The sequence below is a fragment of the Aspergillus aculeatinus genome (genome assembly GCF_003184765.1).
Source record: "Aspergillus aculeatinus CBS 121060 unplaced genomic scaffold BO66scaffold_39, whole genome shotgun sequence".
NCBI classification, from domain to species: Eukaryota; Fungi; Ascomycota; class Eurotiomycetes; order Eurotiales; family Aspergillaceae; genus Aspergillus; species Aspergillus aculeatinus.
In genome coordinates this window covers 54,613-72,136 of record NW_020291508.1, presented here as the reverse complement: position 1 = coordinate 72,136, position 17,524 = coordinate 54,613, and the positions used below count along the sequence as shown (strand labels likewise).

The 17,524-nt window shown below is 54.9% G+C and overlaps 8 protein-coding genes across 8 annotated transcripts; 3 read left to right on the top strand and 5 right to left on the bottom strand.

Moving 5' to 3' along the window:
- The first annotated feature begins 505 nt into the window (after window positions 1-505).
- On the top strand, window positions 506-2,594 carry BO66DRAFT_139059 (AGC family serine/threonine-protein kinase). Its single transcript, XM_025642045.1, has 2 exons — window position 506; window positions 632-2,594. Exon 2 carries the CDS (start codon window positions 747-749, stop codon window positions 2,499-2,501), a length of 1,755 nt encoding a protein of 584 aa, XP_025501598.1. The 5' UTR covers window position 506; window positions 632-746; the 3' UTR covers window positions 2,502-2,594.
- A 767-nt stretch (window positions 2,595-3,361) lies between these two features.
- On the bottom strand, window positions 3,362-5,403 carry BO66DRAFT_421918 (putative O-methyltransferase). The gene is made up of 2 exons (XM_025650004.1): window positions 4,799-5,403; window positions 3,362-4,725 (listed from the first exon to the last, which is right to left on the bottom strand). Exons 1-2 carry the CDS (start codon window positions 4,964-4,966, stop codon window positions 3,643-3,645), a joined length of 1,251 nt encoding a protein of 416 aa, XP_025501597.1. The 5' UTR covers window positions 4,967-5,403; the 3' UTR covers window positions 3,362-3,642.
- Window positions 5,404-6,148: 745 nt separating this feature from the next.
- Window positions 6,149-7,603, top strand: BO66DRAFT_440708 (uncharacterized protein; the record flags this gene model as incomplete). Its single annotated transcript, XM_025651283.1, has 6 exons — window positions 6,149-6,322; window positions 6,388-6,541; window positions 6,589-6,600; window positions 6,671-7,090; window positions 7,154-7,187; window positions 7,249-7,603. The coding sequence occupies 6 exons, from the start codon at window positions 6,149-6,151 to the stop codon at window positions 7,601-7,603; spliced, it is 1,149 nt and encodes a 382-aa protein (XP_025501596.1).
- A 1,550-nt stretch (window positions 7,604-9,153) lies between these two features.
- Window positions 9,154-9,800, top strand: BO66DRAFT_440707 (uncharacterized protein; the record flags this gene model as incomplete). Its single annotated transcript, XM_025651282.1, has 2 exons — window positions 9,154-9,214; window positions 9,289-9,800. 2 exons carry the CDS (start codon window positions 9,154-9,156, stop codon window positions 9,798-9,800), a joined length of 573 nt encoding a protein of 190 aa, XP_025501595.1.
- Window positions 9,801-10,479: 679 nt separating this feature from the next.
- On the bottom strand, window positions 10,480-12,117 carry BO66DRAFT_328198 (putative cyclin; the record flags this gene model as incomplete). The annotated part of the gene is made up of 1 exon (XM_025643981.1): window positions 10,480-12,117. One exon carries the CDS (start codon window positions 12,115-12,117, stop codon window positions 10,480-10,482), a length of 1,638 nt encoding a protein of 545 aa, XP_025501594.1.
- Window positions 12,118-13,034: 917 nt separating this feature from the next.
- Window positions 13,035-14,444, bottom strand: BO66DRAFT_139015 (uncharacterized protein). Its single transcript, XM_025642043.1, has one exon. The coding sequence runs from the start codon at window positions 14,342-14,344 to the stop codon at window positions 13,055-13,057; it is 1,290 nt and encodes a 429-aa protein (XP_025501593.1). The 5' UTR covers window positions 14,345-14,444; the 3' UTR covers window positions 13,035-13,054.
- Window position 14,445: 1 nt separating this feature from the next.
- On the bottom strand, window positions 14,446-14,914 carry BO66DRAFT_139010 (uncharacterized protein). Its single transcript, XM_025642042.1, has one exon. The coding sequence runs from the start codon at window positions 14,795-14,797 to the stop codon at window positions 14,546-14,548; it is 252 nt and encodes an 83-aa protein (XP_025501592.1). The 5' UTR covers window positions 14,798-14,914; the 3' UTR covers window positions 14,446-14,545.
- A 116-nt stretch (window positions 14,915-15,030) lies between these two features.
- On the bottom strand, window positions 15,031-16,861 carry BO66DRAFT_403478 (Dor1-like family protein; the record flags this gene model as incomplete). The annotated part of the gene is made up of 3 exons (XM_025648865.1): window positions 15,031-16,548; window positions 16,742-16,786; window positions 16,853-16,861. 3 exons carry the CDS (start codon window positions 16,859-16,861, stop codon window positions 15,031-15,033), a joined length of 1,572 nt encoding a protein of 523 aa, XP_025501591.1.
- Window positions 16,862-17,524: the final 663 nt, after the last annotated feature.

Here is a 17,524-nt window from a genome sequence, read left to right as displayed (position 1 = left end):
CCCTTTCCCTTTCCCTCCTTTTAATCTCCCCCCTCTTTAAGGGAATCTGGAATTTTATTTGATCCCCACAACCTAGAAACACATCCGTTGTGTGTTATTTCACTTTTCATCTCTTACTCAACTCACTTGCCTCGTTGGCTACCTAGCCTGCTGTATCTCTATGTGCCTGTCTGCGCCATCCACGCTTTTGTCGTCCGCTCATCTCCGCTGCTCCGCCGCTGGCTGCCCTACCGATTCCCCCGCTTTCCCCGATTTCTCCCCCTCGACGGTGTCTACGGTGTCGCGATATCGCTCCACTCTGGCTGGCACCCAGGCCGTGTCATCCACTCGTTCGCCCGATTTCACTGCTGGCGAGGTGACTTGGCTAAGGGTCCAGGGTCCGTCCTGAATAAGGGCGGACGGTAATTTGGTGCTAGTTTCGAGGGGCTCCTGCCAAGCCACCTACTCCTTCACAAGAGTTGCGCGCGCGGTGTTCTTTGAATCCTCGATCTACAATTGGTGTGTGGGTGAGTTTACAATCTGATCCCCTTGCGTCTCCTGCAAAAACCGGTTTTGACCTAGCCCCGCGTATGCGTGTTTGTGTATATGCATCTAACTTATGCCTGATGGATGCTAACCATTTTTGGTTCAGATCACTACTAGGTTGCCGCGTGGACGAGCGTACTTTGAAATTGTCGATGCATGAGTGCATGTGATCGGTCTCCTCTTGCGAAATTGTACCTCGCCCTTTTTTGGTGGGAGAAAAAATGGATTTCTCGGCGACCATGACACCGGATGACCTTTCGGTCGCGGATGTTTTCAGCCCGCAGGCCGACATGTCGCACTCTCGTGCGGACACTACCATGAACGATGGCCAAGAAACCGGCTTCCGGATCAGTGCCCGTAGTCCTGAGCGGAAGGTCGCAATGATGCCTCCCGCGGCGGTCAATGGCACCAAACCCTTCCCTGCCCCGGATTTGAATGGGAAGTTCTTGGCTGGGAAGGCGGACCGTCGCAAGAAGAAGAAAAAGCAGGCGGCCGCTGCTCACGCGGTGGCTCCAGCCATCTCGACCGTGCGTGGGTTCACCCCTCGCGGCTCGGGCGATGAGGACTCGGACCGCTCGGCCTGCAGTTCGCGCGCGCCGAGCTCCCGTCCCCGTCCCCGTGCGCCAACGGGGACCGGCCCCAGCAGCCCGTTGGTCCAACCTGCCACCGGTTGTGGAGTGAGCGCCCTGAAACTGCAGCTGGATTCTATGAGCCTGTCCGGCCAGGGGACCCGCGCGGAGACGCCTAGCAATGCCAGCGTCTGCTCGGACAGTGACCAGACGGAAGTCCTGACCAGCTACGAGGTGCCTCTGGAGCATGACTACGTCAGCGCCGATGCGGTAGCTGAGGAAAAGTCTCAGGAAGCGTCGAACGGGCGCGATGTGCGCACTCAGCAGCTGTGTCGCAAGATGGCGTCTGACGATTTCGAGCCGCTGCTCTGCTTGGGCAAGGGATCCTTCGGGACCGTGCTGCTGGTGCGCCACGTCCTGACGGGCAAGCTGTATGCACAAAAGCAGTTCCGCAAGGCGTCGATCACCGTGCACAAGAAGCTGGTGGAGCAGACCAAGACGGAGCGCATGATCCTGGAGAGCGTCAACCGCCACCCGTTCGTGGTCAAGCTGTTCTACGCGTTCCAGGACCACGAGAAGCTGTACCTGATCCTGGAGTACGCCGAAGGCGGCGAGCTATTTCACCACCTGGCCATGGAGCGCATGTTCGACGAAGACGCGGCCGCCTTCTACATGGCGGAGATGGTGCTGGCGCTGGAACACCTGCACCAGACGGTCGGGGTGATCTACCGGGACCTCAAGCCGGAGAACTGCCTGCTCGACAAGGAAGGGCACCTGCTGCTGACGGATTTCGGGCTGAGCAAGATCGCCGTCAGCGATGACGACCGCTGCAACTCGTCGCTGGGGACCATCGAGTACATGGCCCCGGAGGTCATCCAGGGCAAATCCTACGGCAAGGCCTGCGACTGGTGGTCCCTCGGCGCCTTGGGTTATGATCTGCTCACGGGATCCCCGCCCTTCAAGGCAAACAACAATGCCAAGCTGCAGGAGAAGATCCTCAAGCAGAAACTGGCCCTGCCCTACTTCCTGGGCCCGGACGCCAAGGACCTGCTGACGCGCCTCCTCCGCAAGGAACCCGCCAAGCGGCTGGGGTACCACATGCCCAAGGATCTGCAGACGATCAAGAACCACCGCTTCTTCCGCAAGATCGACTGGAAGGCCCTGGAGCGGCGCGAGGTGACTCCGCCCATCGTGCCCGTGGTGACGGACCCGGCGCTGGCGGAGAACTTCTCGGTGGACTTCACGCAGCTGCCGCTCAGCCCGATTGTGCATGGGTTTGATGAACACTACAAGGCGTCTCAGGCGGCGGTGCCGCCGGTCTCGCTGGGGCTGGGCGAGAGTAATCCGTTCGGCGGGTTTAGTTTCGTGGCGCCGAGCAGTTTGCTAGACAAGGCGATTGGGGTGTGATCAGCGGATAGATAGTGTTTTTTTCCCGCGTGACTAGTAGATTGCATAGCTTTCATGATTGATATATTCTTCAGTTCGAACAATAGCTCAATGAATCTACAGCAACGGTAGCAGCCAAGCCGATGACCGACAAGTCTGACTTCCAAACCGCCCTGTGAAGTGTTTTATACCAACAGCTGTGCGTGCTCAAGCAGATACGTAGTTATGACTCCCGTGGCTTGAGTAGATGATGTAGCCTGCAGTGACCTCTACATCGCCCAGCAGACCATTATTCCTCCCCCCACTGAACGGCCCTTTTCAGCAACCTTGAAAGTAGTTTACCGAATCGACTACTACTATATCAGCTTGGCATTCCCTTTTGTCCAGCATCCAAGGAGCATCCAGCATCATGTGGAAATACAACCTCAACCTCAACCCCCCACATCAGCCCCTTTGAGTTCTGTACATGTATTCAAAGCAGAATATCATGACGGTTTCCACTGACTCCCATGTTTTTATTTTTCAAGTTGGAGAGGAGGGTCTGAGGGAAGTTTGATATCGAATGCCGGAGACTAAAAGACACAGCATAGATCTCATGATTTGAACTGGTGCGCTTGCAGCGGGTGTAGTGTAGTGTAGTGTAGTGTAGTATAGTTAGTATAGTATAGTACAGTATAGCTCTGAACCATCGACCCCATTCCTCTATCCCATACTAGACAATGAGCAGTTTAACTCTACGAACCGGGGTTGTGGAGATATAAAGAGCTACTCCGCCGGGTTATTTGATCTGAACAATCCAGTCACAACAGTAGTGAAGGAAAGGGAGGGAAGAAGATATAAATTTATCTTAAAGAAATCAAAGAATCTAGAATTTCGACCGGCCGGACTGTAGTTAGTTACTGTGTACTGTACTGTAGTATACTGTCCTCACCGACGATCTCTCATCTAACTATCAAAATAGAAAGTCAAGAGAGGTTGGAATCGTGGAAACGAGGTTGTAGCTGGTTTAGTTTAGCTCTTTGCCGCTGCAATCGAATCACACAGCTCAGCTCAGCTAACTTCAACCCCCATGTCTGACTGACTGTCTGACTGACCGACCGACCTCTGTGCCTGGCCCACAGAACAAAAAACAACACGCTAAAAGCATCAAGATCCTGAGACATCAAGCCACCAACTCCGCCTCAATCAAACTCTCCGCCACCCCGGGGTAGGTGTAGATCTCCACGACGCGAAGCCCCGCCCGGAGCAGGATGGCGCGCCACTCGCGCTCGGTGCGCTCGCGCACGGCGAAGTGCGCCAGCATCATCAGATCCATGCTCGTGGCCGCGAGCGTCGGCCGCTCCTCGCTGACCACGATCTCGTTCAGCAGCACCCGCGAGTAGCCGCGGCGCAGCGCGGGCACCAGGTTCCGCAGGATCTGCACCCCGCGCTCGTCGTCCCAGTCGTGCAGGATCGAGTGCAGGAAGTAGGCGCGCGCCCCGGCGATGGGCTGCGGCGTGAAGAAGTCGTGGGCCTGCGCGGTGAATGTGGGTTTCGGGCTGGTGGTGGTGGTGGTGGCAGGAGCTAAGGCGGCGATCACGGGCTCGCGGTCCTGCAGGATGACTCGCCCCGGGTGCGTCGGATATTGCTGCGTGAAGATGGTTACGTCGTGGCCTCGGCCGCCCCCAACGTCGACGAGGAGAACGCCTTCGGCGTCGTCGGCGTCGCTGGCGTCGCTGCTGCTGCTGCTGGGCTCGAAGCCGGCGATCAGGCGGTCGGCGACGGGGTAGAAGCCCGGGTCGCACCAGTTGGGCTTGCCGGCGCGGTAGGCGCTCATGAAGGAGTCGAAGTGCGGCAGGTTGGGCGGGTTGGCCACCAGCCAGTCGAAGAAGTGGAGCGCGGTGTGATGGGCGCGCTGGAAGGGCCCGTCCAGACTCCCCACGGTCGGGGATCGGTAGTGGGTGTTCTGGAAGAAGGCGGGGAAGTTGTTGAAGGACGGGCGCGCCGTGTCGTAGCAGAAGGAGATGCTGTCTTGGTAGTTGTCCGCCGCGAGCTGGTCGCTCAGCGCCGTGCCGTGGAAGGCGCCGTCATGGAAGCTGATCAGGTACATCGCCACCAGGTGGCGCGTCAACCGCTGCAGGAGCACGACTTCGACGCCCGTCTTGTCGGCCAGCTCGGACGGGCTCAGGCCCGCCTCCCCTGCGTCGCGGAGTAGCTGGAATAGTTGGACGTCCACGGCGATGCGGATGACGGCGGACATGGCGGGCTGTCGTTGTCGCAAGCGTGTGAATTAGCAGGTGAGTAGATCACGGGGAATGATACTGGGATGATGCTCATACCTCGGCCCAGAAGCTGCGTTGAATAAATTCACTGGGCATCTCCAGCGCGGCCACCAGCGCACGGCTGCGATCAATGAGGGCTTCTCGGGAGCCAGGCTCGGCCTGGTTATAGGCCTTGCCTGCTGCGGCCAAGTCTTCCAAGATAGTGGAAACAGATGGATTCGTCATGATTTTGGTGACAAGGTGGGAGTGGAATACAGAGAGAAACGCACTGAGGGGCTCATGGGGGCGTCCAGGGCTTCATATGTCTTTTCTTTTTTCGGTGAGGGGTAGCCGGAGGATAGACTGGTGCCATGTTCAGTGCAAGCTAGTCACATTCTAGCCCATGGAGAAGTGGATGGAAACCGTCTGTCTGTATCTCAACACGTGTGTTTGCTCGAGACGAGGCTGGGTGGCTTTCGCCTTGTTCATGCAGTCGTCAATCCGTCTTCGACCCCAGTCTCTTCTGTGTCGGAGGAACTGAGTGATAGGGGCAGACTTATGCAGTAAAGTCTTAGTCCTCGAAGGACGAAAGATCCCTGCAGTGTCCCCGTGGTAGACAAGGATCCTGCTGCAGGTAGGTACTGTACGTACAGGACATAAGATAGGACGAAACCCGAGGTGCATATGCGCACATGGAGCGAGACAAGGGTGTCTGCGTCTGCTAGAGACAGCTGGCCTCCTGGGACATGCTGCTAAGACCATCTCCGTAGGAAGTCCGTCATGCCACTTTGTAGTAGCGAAGGCACCGCCGTCAAACTAAGAGGGTTAACGCGTTGTTAGCGCTCCTTCGACGGCGAGCCACGCGGGGCTTGTCCCGCCCCATTGCTGCCTCGAGATATTATTCTACCCACACTGAAGAGAGGATACTGCGAATTGCACACCATCTCGCGTTCCACATTGCCTCCATCAACAACGAAAGGCCCAAGCTTGTATTCAAACTCAACGGTGGAGGAGTGAACAAGCTGGAAACGTCGGAGATCTGAGATATGGAGACTCGTTCCCGCTCCACTTCCCGCCATCTCCGCGAAAACCCTAAAACACTGGCCGTGACATCTTGGCTCCATGGTACTAATGCTCCTAAATCGTAATATCGTTCGTCGAATCGATCCTCTGACGCTTACCGAGGGCCGCTAGAGAGGCCGTGGCGTCGCCGAACAATTACGACTAATGACGCTGGTGCCAGAGGAGTTATTTTCCCGGAAACTTCTGCCCTCCTTATATCGTGCGTTTCTGGCCCAAACTGCCGGGGGGGTCCCCATCTCGCCAATGCCTGTTCGTCGAGACCGAGGAGAAAACCGGCCCATCTCTCGTGCTTGGGCCACTTGACCGGCGGACGCCTTCAACATTGCAGCATTCGAGGCAGTCTGAATGGCTTCATTCGACACGGATGTGGATTTCAGTCAAAGTCGAGCCGGCGAGATCAATGCGGTCGCATGGGTGTTCACTGGCACAGCCATTGCCGTGGTCGCGTTGAAGCTTTTTGCTCGAGGACATGTGGCGAAGAGCTTGGGATGGGATGACTTCTTCATCTTCTTTTCCATGGTGATTCACCTAGCAAGTTGGTAGAGTATGGGGAATGGATAGACGAACAGACTTTCGCTGACCAGGGGGATACTGGACTGCAGGGCCTCAGCATCATCGCGGCGGCATTTGTCTCCTACGCGGTCACCTTAGGGCTCGGTCGCCATACGGCCGCGGTGATTGCCGACCATGGCACTGACCGATATGTCCAAACGGCCAAATGGCAGATCATAGCATTCCGTGAGTGTCCTTGCTTGGTGTTCCATGCCTAGTTAACATGATCGCAGCATTCAACATCGGTACGCCTCAAATTCCATCCGCTTACTTCCGGTCATAGTTCTTGATAACTGATGCAGCGGTTGAATGCAGGCGCCTTCAGCTTCCCCAACATCTCCATCGCCATCCTCGTCAGCCACCTCCTCGACCCGAATCCGCTGCGCACGCGCTGTCTCTACGCCATGGTGACGATGCAGGTCGTCTTCGCCATGGTCTCCGTCTTCATCGTCTTCTTCCAGTGCCGCCCCACCCAGAAACTGTGGGACGCCGCCCGCGAGGGCCAATGCTGGGACGCCAGCGTCTTCGACGACTTCTCCTACTGGGTCAGCGCCTACACCACCATGACGGATATCGTCCTGGCCGTGGTGCCCATCCGCGTCTTCTGGAAGCTGCAGATGCGAACCGCGACCAAGGTGGGGGTGTGCATCATGATGGGGCTGACGCTGCTCTCGGCGATCGTGACCATCATCAAGGCCACCTATCTGCATCTGTTTACTGATCGGACGGATCCACGTACGTTGCGGCCTCCTTGCCAGTAGTCAGTTCATCCTTGTGACTAACATGGAATCTGTTCAGTGTATAATGTAGTACCGCTAGTCGTCTGGGGCCTGTACGTTTTTTGTTCCTCAATCCTCCAAAAAGAAAGCTGACCTGTCTGACTGGATACACAGCATCGAGCAGAACGTCGTCATCGTGGCGGCCTGCATCCCCACGCTCCGGCCCTTCTTCCGCAAAGCCTTCGAATCGAAAGGCTACCGCTCCGACAGCCTGAGCCACACCTCGCATCCATATTCCGGCGCATCCGCCTTCAAGCTGTCGACCACCCCAAAGCTCAAGCCCCCGGGGGCCAAGCGTCTCCCGTCGGAGTCGGAGTTGCCGCTGGACACTATCCCCCATGACCAAGACAGTGAAGAGGCGGATGCCGCGGACTTGCGGCGGGGGATCTGGCGGACGAGTCAGATCCATGTTACTGTGCAGCGATCGGGCGACGGGACAGCGCATGCACCGGTGGATGCTAGACGTTGACCACCGGTCTGGACTGCTTGGGTTAGGAGGCAGAGTGGATTCGAGGTGGAAGGGTATATGGAAAGGTAAGTTTATACACACTTGTAACAGCCCTGGGGACTGTTGAAACTCTTTCCCATTAGACAGGCCTCTTCAGATGTCTAATATATTTTTTCTTTTGTCTGCGTATATGTGTATTTCGAATCATTGCACCTGGCACGTTACGGATGTGATAGATTGAATAGAAACAAAAACCCCAAACATGCACCCCATCTTCCATCCGCAACCTATAGACCTGTACCATGGACGAAGAGAAAAGCCAGAAGACGACATCTATGCCCTAAAACCACGGGACACCTATATACCCCAATGCCATGCTTCTGGTCGAACAGACCTTGCCTCTGATGGGTGCGCATAGCCAGCGCGACAATTTCGATAACCAGCACTAACAAACAGTCATCATCTAATACAGTACACCGTTGAAAAAGGGATTTGGCCCTCTCATTGCCCCCAAGTCCCCAGAGCCCTACCCTAAAACCCTTGAACGTTCCCCTTCTTCCCCTAAACACTTGCCGCCTGCCTCCTGACCCTCCCCCGCATAAATACTCCTTAGTCTTGCCCGCCAACGCCCCCACCTTTTTTTCCTCATCCGTTTCAGCGATGATCTACACCCCAAACCTCGAGATCGTTGGCGGTGACAGCACTTCCCAGTCCCAACTTCCTTGGTATGGGTAGATGGGTCTCTCTCGGAAATACCCAGCGATGGATCGGGATCAGGAGCGGGCATTGGGACCCGGAAGCTTGCGAAGGACGTCGACGTTGTGCACCGATCTGGTGCCTAGGTTGATGGGTTGGATGGAGCCGCCGTGGTCAGGGGATGCATTGGGGACCGGGACCGGGACCGGGGTGGATGTCACCCCCGTGGCGAGGGTGGCCGCGAGAAGAGAGACGATGGTGATGAGTCTCATGCTTTTTGTTTCTTTCGCCGGGCGTTGAATGAGTGCGGTGGATTCTGAGGAAATAAAAGAGTGGATGATGGCTTTTTGGTATTTGGGTGGTGGGGGATGTGAGGTGGTCTGAGGAAAAGGGGGGGGGGTCCGCCTTTTTATACCACACTGTGTTGGTCTAGACGGAATCACGGAAATGAAGGATGCGGGCATTGTGGTCCTGGAAGAAATGCTCCTGGGGAATTTGAGCATGGGGGCTGTTTCGTTTTATCCTGGTTGTTGTGGTTGATATTCCAGGGGGGCCGAATCAGCACAGGTTAGGGTTTGGGGTCGGTGTTGGCTGGGGGGCTAGAGCTTGCAAGGATGGTCGTGCTGATGATTAGTCTGGATATTTGAAGCAGGGACCGACAAAATAGAGGATCTTGCTCTAGATCGGAGCTGCGATTGTTGACGGACGATGGCAGAGAAACAACGAGCCTGATCCTAATTAGAATAGTGAACTCGCTCCAGGCGCGCGACTTTAGGCATGTATCACCACCTTGAAATTTCTTCTATCTTGTCTATCCACACACTCTCTCGCCATTCTCAGTTTCGAATCAACTCCCCAATTCAAAGCCGGACGAAATGCCTCCAACCCCAGACACCACCCTCGACGCCCTCACCAGTTATTCCCTGCTTCTACCTTGTGGCTTGGAGAACATGGGCTTTGGCCGGGGGGCGGAGGGAGGTTAAAGATACATGCTGATTTTTATGGGATAGCCACTCTTCTTGACCAGCTTGGAGACACCACTGTTCCCGCTCTATCAACCTCCAGCCCAGCAGGAGGATATCCTCCAGTCACTCCCCCACCCAGCAAGATTGTGACACGCCCCATTCTAGCGCAGATGGGTTTGATCTTTGCAGAGCCGGTGGCGTTCGAGGCACTTGCGTTGCGCAAGACGTACCCCACCACCGAGAAACACGAAACGGCAGAGACGCTGGCAGCCGACCTAGACAATGACGGGGACCTAACCGTGGTCCTGGTAGCGGGACGGTGCACGCAGTCCGGACTGCGAGCGGTATCTGGATTCCATCTGCCCTGGGCGGAGATGGAGGGTGCGGCAGCATCGTGTCAGTTATTCGAGTTGAGTCCCGTGCAGGATGTGTTCCGCGGAGATTTGTCAGAAGTGGCGCGGCCGGGGTATCGACTAGATGAGCAGACGAAGCAGTCAGTCTTTGGAAGGCAGGAAAAGGCGTGCAGTTTGTGCTGGACCAGAATCTATCGAGAATGAGCGTGAGGCATGTGGTTGCGAAGAGAGGAGGGTACCGGGCGAGGGAGTGGAGGGGCGACTGGACCATGGAGGTCGGGGTGCAGGAGATTGAGATCTGGGATGAGACATAAATCACTCAGTAGATAGCTATTGCTTGCCGATGAAATAAAACGCACCTCCATTTGAAGTCTGAGAATGGACACAACGTGAACACAACGTGCACTGTAGTGCGACGGAACGAGCTTTTGATCAGTAACCGGATCTAAGAGTATAGGCACGAAATAAGGGATATCAAGAGCAGTGCTCTGGCACAGGATCCATGCTACAATTTAGAGATGCTCTAATCATCAATATGGCGCCGCCATCTCAATTGAACCACCCATACAACACTCGAAAAAGATGATTCAAGTCTAAGCAAAAGGTATAGTACAAAATGTCCCTCTCATCCTCAATCCCTTCGCCTCTCTCCATACAACCAACACAGCGCCAAGCCAAGCGAAGTAGCAATGAATGAGCAATGCTAGCCCATCGAAGAACCAACAAAAAAACAAAGACCACGATTCTGCTCGAACTGCGGGGGTTCCTTCCGGTTCCGTCAGGGTTGCACTATATACAGTGCAGCAACTTCCAGCGCATAATAGATATCTATGAGTTCTCATAAAAAAAAAGCAACAAGTAAAGAAAAGCAAAGCTCCGCCCATCAAAGCTCGCCCTCCTCACTCCCTCCGCCCTCATCATCATTTTCAACAGCTTTCGTTGGTTCCGGTGACGGTGGCCGGGCTTCTTCCGGAGGAGGTGGCGGAGGAGGAGGTGGAGGAGCAGGTGGAGGTGGTGCACGGGAGTGGTTCGAATGCTCTTCGTAGGATGGCTTCCTGCCACCAGCAGACGGGCGTCGCCTGCGCTCGTCTGATTCTACGTCCCAGTCGCTTCGATGACGGTCTATTGGCCGTCGCTCAGATCTAGCAGAGCTCGGAGACCCGTGGGAGGACATGTTCTGTTGTACAATCTCGTCGATCCGTTGCTGGATCGGATCCACCGGTTGCCCCGGCTTACTTCCCCGGCTGGCGCTATCACGGCGAGGGAACGGTCGAGGGGCAGGGGGCAGAGGATGCGGATGGCGTGATTGTGAGTGATGGTGAGGCGGCGGGAGTTGTCCCGCAGGAACGTGACCGTTGCCGTGGTGTCGGTCTTGGGATGACGGTGGCCCTCCATTAGAGTGGAGGACAGTCGAGGATTCATGCGCAGGGCCTCTCTCGGCCACCACGCCTTCCGCTTCCCTCCGCTGTCGCTTCGGCGACCGTGTACCATTCTGTCTAGCTGGCTCGTGGTCGCGCGACGTAGTCGATTCGTGCAGGGTGCGGTCGTGAGTCTGCTCTTCGGGCTCCCTGGACCGCTTGCGCCCATTGACGGGGTCTGTTCCTGGCGCGGGCTCTGTCGTACCGCCCGCGCGCGGGATCCTGGTCTTCTCAGCACCCTCGTCTGACGCGGTGGGGGCGGACAGATAGTACGTATTTCTTTGCAAGGCATTGTGCTCATATAATTGTGCCATTCTTGTGACCGTACGACGCACCTCGTGGATGTCCACATCGATTTGCTCCCACCAGGGCCGGCCGAGTTCGTCGTCTTCAAACCCGACGTCGCAATGCTTGGCAGCGGCGTACAGCGCGGCGGCGGCGATGTTGCGAGCGGTGAACTGTAGGCACAGGACGGTAAACATCGAATCATTGACAAAGGCCCATGACGCATTGCGCATCTGTTTGTTATCGGCCACGTTGAAGAACAGCAGGAATTCGTAAAGGATGCGATACGGCTCTTCCAGCTGCAGGTCGAAGCACAGCGCCTCCAGTAGGGTATCCTCGTTGACGAGGATCGTGTCGCGCCATTTCCAAAACTCTTTGGACTGCTCGTCAACCACCAGATTCGGCTGCTTCTGGGCTACCCGACAGCAAGCAACCACAAGCTCCTTCATCCTCCGCACATTTTCATCGACTTTCGTAGCCAGGAACAGTGCCGTAGCAGCGATGGGGTAGGGGTGCATTCCGGGTCGTTGCGGTAGATCGACCATACTGTATCGCATGAAGAAACGATGGAGGTAGACGGCGGCCGTCGCAAGCGTGAGTTGCGGCAGCTTGAGCATGATACCCACCTGGGAGATGAAATTCACGCCCTTGCTGCGGGAGGTATTTTCCGCCTCCATCTTCATCCCATCGAGCTGTGACGGCGTTCGTGTGAGCTCTTCATCGGTGAAGAGCCACTGAGCTTGGGTCGCGAGGAGGACGGTATTCGAAGGCGCAGGAACAGGCCTGGGACCCGGACGGTGGCCGCGTGGAGAGGCCATCGTGTGCATATGAGCTTTATCCGTAAGGGTCAATTCCCTCGAAGCACAAAGCGACGCTAGTGCGGGCAAAGTTTATCCCGAAGGAGTCGAAGGTGGAAGAACTGTACACAACGTGAGAGAAGATCGACCCCGAGAGCCCGAATCCGCACGCGAAGGCAGGCTTGGGTAAAGTTCCGATCGAGTGTTCTTCAGTCACCCCACTTGAAAACTGTCGAAGGAGCCGGGCAGTAAATGAAGGCGCACCCTTAATGTAGCCCACTGGCGACAGTGAGCCACTTTGTCTCGTCGCCTGGAGGTTTATCGAGTCGTTTCAACCATGGCCCGCGGGTGACTCTTCATCGCATCGGATGCCGAGAATCGGGAGGCCAGTCGCACCACGCGTGTTAGTCCACGAGTCGCGACAGTAAGCGTTATGAAGAAAAAGGGTAAGTTTCGTAGCGGCTGAGTGCGATGGACTGAGCTGTAAATCGTGAGAAACTCGTTGGTGTCGTCGATTATTGCCGGAGGAACCGGTCAAGCTCCTTTCTAGAGCGGTGGTTTTTCTTGACTTGCACTTGGCCCAATGACGATGCGGCCCGGATCATTCAGTTGTTCCGATCTAGATCGGCCGCCGCGTAGAACCGGCATTCGGACTATTATTTGTTACTCTCACAATCGGTTTTCTCAGTGCTACAGTTGTCATAAATATACCAAATATACCAATATGCTATAAAACTGACAGGTTGTGTCATTCAGTCCTCAAGGCACTTTTCAATTCAAATACGGTGCAACAGCTGGTATTATATCTATTGCCATCAATGTCCGCCCCCGCTGGGCTGGGGCTCAATGTCAAACATCAAACAGTGTAAACTCCACAATGCGCCCTGCTTACATGCATGTAGACTTGTTACAAGAGTGAAATACAGGTTAATAAACAAGAGTCGTAAAAGGGACAGTATTACTCTTCCTCGCTGACCTCGCTCTCATCCTCACTAGGTGCGTGGTACAGATGTGACGAGTATGGTGGCTGCGACTGGTGGCTACGTGCCTCTTCTTCCTCCCGCGCACTTTCTTCAAAGGCCGCCTCCATCTCAGCGGCTAGGGCATCATCGTCATCCAGCTCATCTTCATCCGCGAGCGGCGCAGAGACAGGCTCGCGAACTGCAGGCGCTTTCCCGTGGCGGGCTGGTGAAGGAAGTCGGAGATGGTCAACATCTTCATCATCTTCCTCCTCGTGATCATCACTGGCCGGTGTGTGCGTATCGGAGAAGTAGGTCGTGTCAATTCTCGAGGGCCGCGGCGAGCCCATTTCGATAATCAAGTCACCGTCGATGATGATATTTGACCCCGGCGAAGGCTCAGTTACCTGGGACGAGACCAATCCCAAGCCAGTTTCAGCCGGCGGGGGCTTCGCTGTGCTCAACCGCACGTCATCCTCTTTAACGACCTTCCGGTCGGTTCCCTTGCGTTCGATTCGTGCCGGAGACTTCGGGGGTGCTTTTGTCGGTGTGGACTTCGGGAGCCTGACAGCCTCTGCACGCTCCTTTTTCCGGAGCAGTGGTTCCCGCTGCTTCTGCTTGTCCGGCACGGGCTTGGGACTCGGAGTGGGTTTGACAGCAGACATCAATGGTGTCGCAGCTTTGCCCACACTGGTATCTGAAGCAGATTTGTCGTCATCGGCGTTCTCCTTTGGAAGAAAATGACGAAAATCAAAAGGGTTGTTGTCATCCGCCGGGCCGTCATCATTACCACTGGCATTGTCAGACGCCCGATCGTCACCCGAACCATGGTCTTCCTCCTGCAACGTTCGTAGTTGCTCATATTGTTCAAGGACCTGCTTGTGTGACTTCGCTGGGGCTGACCGAAGATTAAAGTTGAGCTGTGTCGTTACTGGTTCTAGTACGAACACTTTCCGATTGGCGTCAAATACCAGGACAAGATTATGTTCACGAGATTCCAGCGCGGCTTGTGCCGGATCTACACTGCCTTGATAGGTGTAGGTCAGCACATTCTGCTCGGCATTTGGTGCTTTATCCGTGATCGTCAGATTGTAACGATCCCGAGACTGCCTTGATCGAGAGATTTTAGATCGGGCGGTCGCAGATTTGGTTTTGTAGTTATATTGAATGTTGACTAGCTGGGAGCCTGATGCGCCCTTGCCAGCGAGCCTGTCACCCAGCACAATAGGATACTCGGCTTGTTTTGTTGGATCGATCAACCCGCTGGTGGAGAGAGCGGGGGCAGCCATCGGGGATCGGGGTCACAGGAGGAGGGGTGGTGAAATGAAGGTCGCAAGTTTCTGTAAATGATGGTCTTTCTTCACGCAGTCAAGAAAAATATTTTCATTGCTCAGGAGGCTATAATCAGTGGCACGGTATGCAAGGGAGAACGTCACAACAGACGGAGACGGCGACGGCGGCGGCAGCAGCGCGGGGGGGAGAAGGATAGATCAGTGACCGGAAACCAGCACCGGTCGCAAAGAAGGAGTCTCGAAGAGAAGCGTCAGGGGGGTTCGGAGGTGACAAGAGGCGTATAGAGTCAATGAGGAAGAGTGGTCTGAAGGTTGTCGAAAGGGATGGGGGAGACAAGAGAGAGGAGGGAGAGTGAGGGAGCGAGGAAGCGAGGAAGGGAGGATGACGGATGGATGGATGGATGGATGGATGGATGGATGGTCCAGACAGTGTTGGACGGCGGATGCCATGCCTTATCGGGTTAGCGATCCCCGGGTGTCCTGACTTCCCTTATTGAGGAACAAAAGACGCTCATCATCCCTTCTTCACCTTTAATGACACTGACACTGACACTGACAATGGCCGATTTGTTGGTTTTGTTTGTTTGTGTGTTGTTTGTGTGTTTGTTTGTTGGCAGCTTTGCTGGCAATTTCCTTACAGTACGCTCTTTGTCACTCTGCTGTTCAGTCGCCCCAGTCCCTCACTAAGCTGGCGATGCTACTCGCAAGTTCCCTTTGGAAGAAGGCCCTGTGGTTGTACCACCCCCAGTCAGCTGCTCCAACCGCCCTGCCAAGGCTCGGTGTTTCCGTGTCACCTCCTCCCATTCGTAGGCTAAATCATCATCATCATCATCATCATCATCGTCTTCGTCTTCGTCCTGCTCGTCTCCCAACTCCGTAAGGATCATTCCAAAATCGCCCCCAAGTCGGCCAAGGCTGGCTGCACAATACAGGACCTGGGTCAAGAGACTTTCGCGCGAGCTCTTGTCGCGAACATTAGGAAGATACGTGCGCAACGCATCCGCGAGTAATTTGACCAGCTGCATGGGAAAAGTGGCCAAGGCGGACGGAAGACGTTGAAAGGGGATTTCTGCACGGGCTGACTTCGAGGCTACCGCCTTGACTCGGCTATCGATTCCACGTAGACCGGCAACGGCCAATTCAGACTCGGACTGGTCGGACGAGAAAATGTTCTTGTATAAGGAGACAATGGCGAAACTTTGTTCGCGGAAAATCTCAATATATCGTTTCAAGTATTTCTCCGTCTGGTGACCATCTGACCAAGTGCCGGTCGCACTGTTTTGTTTGTCGGTCTTGTGAAGTCTGCGCTGCGTCTCCTGGTCGGCCAACTCTCGCAAAGGATCCAGGGCTTCCAGCATTGACACCAGATTTGCCAGTCTACAGATCAAAAACACTGCACCCAAGGCACCCTCACCGGAAGTAGCCCCTCCGTCATTGTATAGGTTTTCCAACTCGGGCGCCACTCGCCGCAGCCAGCCAACGGTCCTCATTGCCGCGGCTAGCCGCAGGTTCTGCATCCGAAGCCCAGCAAGTAGATTGGAAGTCATGTCCTTCATCGCTTCATCGGCCTGCATGACCACGTCTTTGATGAGAGGGGAATCCGGATACAAAGTCTGTAGTCTCTTGATGTGCGCGTAGAGATCCAGTGCAGTCGAGTATGTGGTCGAGGCCGAGCTCCCTGTACCACCTGAGCTTGCCGCGGCGGATGACACGGCTGTAGAAAGCAAGGTTGGCAGCTCCAAAATGTCCGAGAGTCGGTCCACATTTCTTGCCAATTGCATAACTTTCTTCCGTCGCTCGAGGGATACATTCTCGGTTGCTCGGCTATATTTCGAAGAGAATAGAACTGCTTCCTCGTCGAGTTTGGGGATTGAATCTCGTAGTGCTTGGGCGTCGCGGGTCAACTGGGGGATAGTTGTGCGAAGGTGGGACAAATGGTCCGCGGAGGTCACGAAGGCTTTGTGAGAACGGTTGGAGAGCGCTTGGAGGGACAAAAGGGTCGAGTGGGAGGACTGCGTTAAGGATTGAGGCTCTGTCGTCTGTAATGCTTGAAGGGAGAGGGTTGGTAGACGATTGAGGTATTGGGCTGTGGTGGGATTGTGCTCCGGGGAGCGAAGATCGGAAGGAGCATTGGTGGTTGGGCCCAGCTGAGGAGCCAGGAGCTCGTAAAGATAATCGGTCATAACTGCTTTCACCCGATCCTAGAGACGAAGAAAGGAAGGAGAGTTGTGAGAGAGTCTGTGAAATTGAAACAGTGAAGCTAAGTCACCTAGACAGGAGAAACTGGCCAGCTTTGTAAGTGGTTTGCGACGGAGGGAACGGATTGGCACGGCATGCCGCCTTGGCGGGTCACTGGCCAGCCCAGGCTTAGTCTGTTGCGGGGAGGATACATACCTTACTATAGGTGTAGTATCCATGATGGAGGGACTGTCTGCCACACTGTTCCCCACATAGTGTCGTCCTTCCCGGAAACGGGAGAGAACTGGAATGGGATTAAATACTTACCACAATCATGCTCCTGCAATCTGGGTGGAAGAGGGCAAGCAAGCAAGAAATTCGGATTCCTCGCGCAATTTATAGTCCCTCAATGGAGTCACCTCTGGCATTCTTTCAGACGCAATGGTGAATAAAGATGACTGTATTCTACGATGCTAAATGTCTACGAAGTCTGACGCGAACTCAATGTCAACTGATACATAGAAAAAGCGCCAATTAAAAAAGAAAAGATAAACCCTGTACGGAGTATGAGGAGGATGATGATGATCAAAATGACATCAAGCAATGAGTTGCTTGCTGATTGAATGACTAAGACATGAGAATCGATAATTTCGTGAGCTTTACACTCTCATAAGCTCCGAGAAGATCAAGACCAAGATCCAAGGAAGCTGTAGAATATCTAGTAGCTGGGGCCATGTTCTAGTATACAATGATGAATTGTACCTGAGCTGGCCGTTGCTGACTAACCAGGGCACTGACATCACTGGACTGCGCTAACTTGATCAGGCAATCCCCAGGTTCCTCCAATGGTCCCGCCGCATTTGCAAATCCTCGTTCTCCTCAACAACTCATTTTCTAGATTCTCCCATCGATCGATTCTCGAAAGACAAACCTACATCGATTCGCAAGCCACGAGATTCTCGGGAAATTGACCAGTCAGTTGGTGCATTTTTTTTTTGT

Bases quoted from the DNA above. Each gene is read 5' to 3' on its own strand.
- BO66DRAFT_139059 (XM_025642045.1), top strand. From the start codon at position 747: ATGGATTTCTCGGCGACCATGACACCGGATGACCTTTCGGTCGCGGAT.
- BO66DRAFT_421918 (XM_025650004.1), bottom strand. From the start codon at position 4,966: ATGACGAATCCATCTGTTTCCACTATCTTGGAAGACTTGGCCGCAGCA. The intron at 4,726-4,798 runs GTATGAGCATCA...CGACAACGACAG, and splicing joins AACGCAGCTTCTGGGCCGAG to CCCGCCATGTCCGCCGTCAT.
- BO66DRAFT_139015 (XM_025642043.1), bottom strand. From the start codon at position 14,344: ATGGCTGCCCCCGCTCTCTCCACCAGCGGGTTGATCGATCCAACAAAA.
- BO66DRAFT_139010 (XM_025642042.1), bottom strand. From the start codon at position 14,797: ATGGCATCCGCCGTCCAACACTGTCTGGACCATCCATCCATCCATCCA.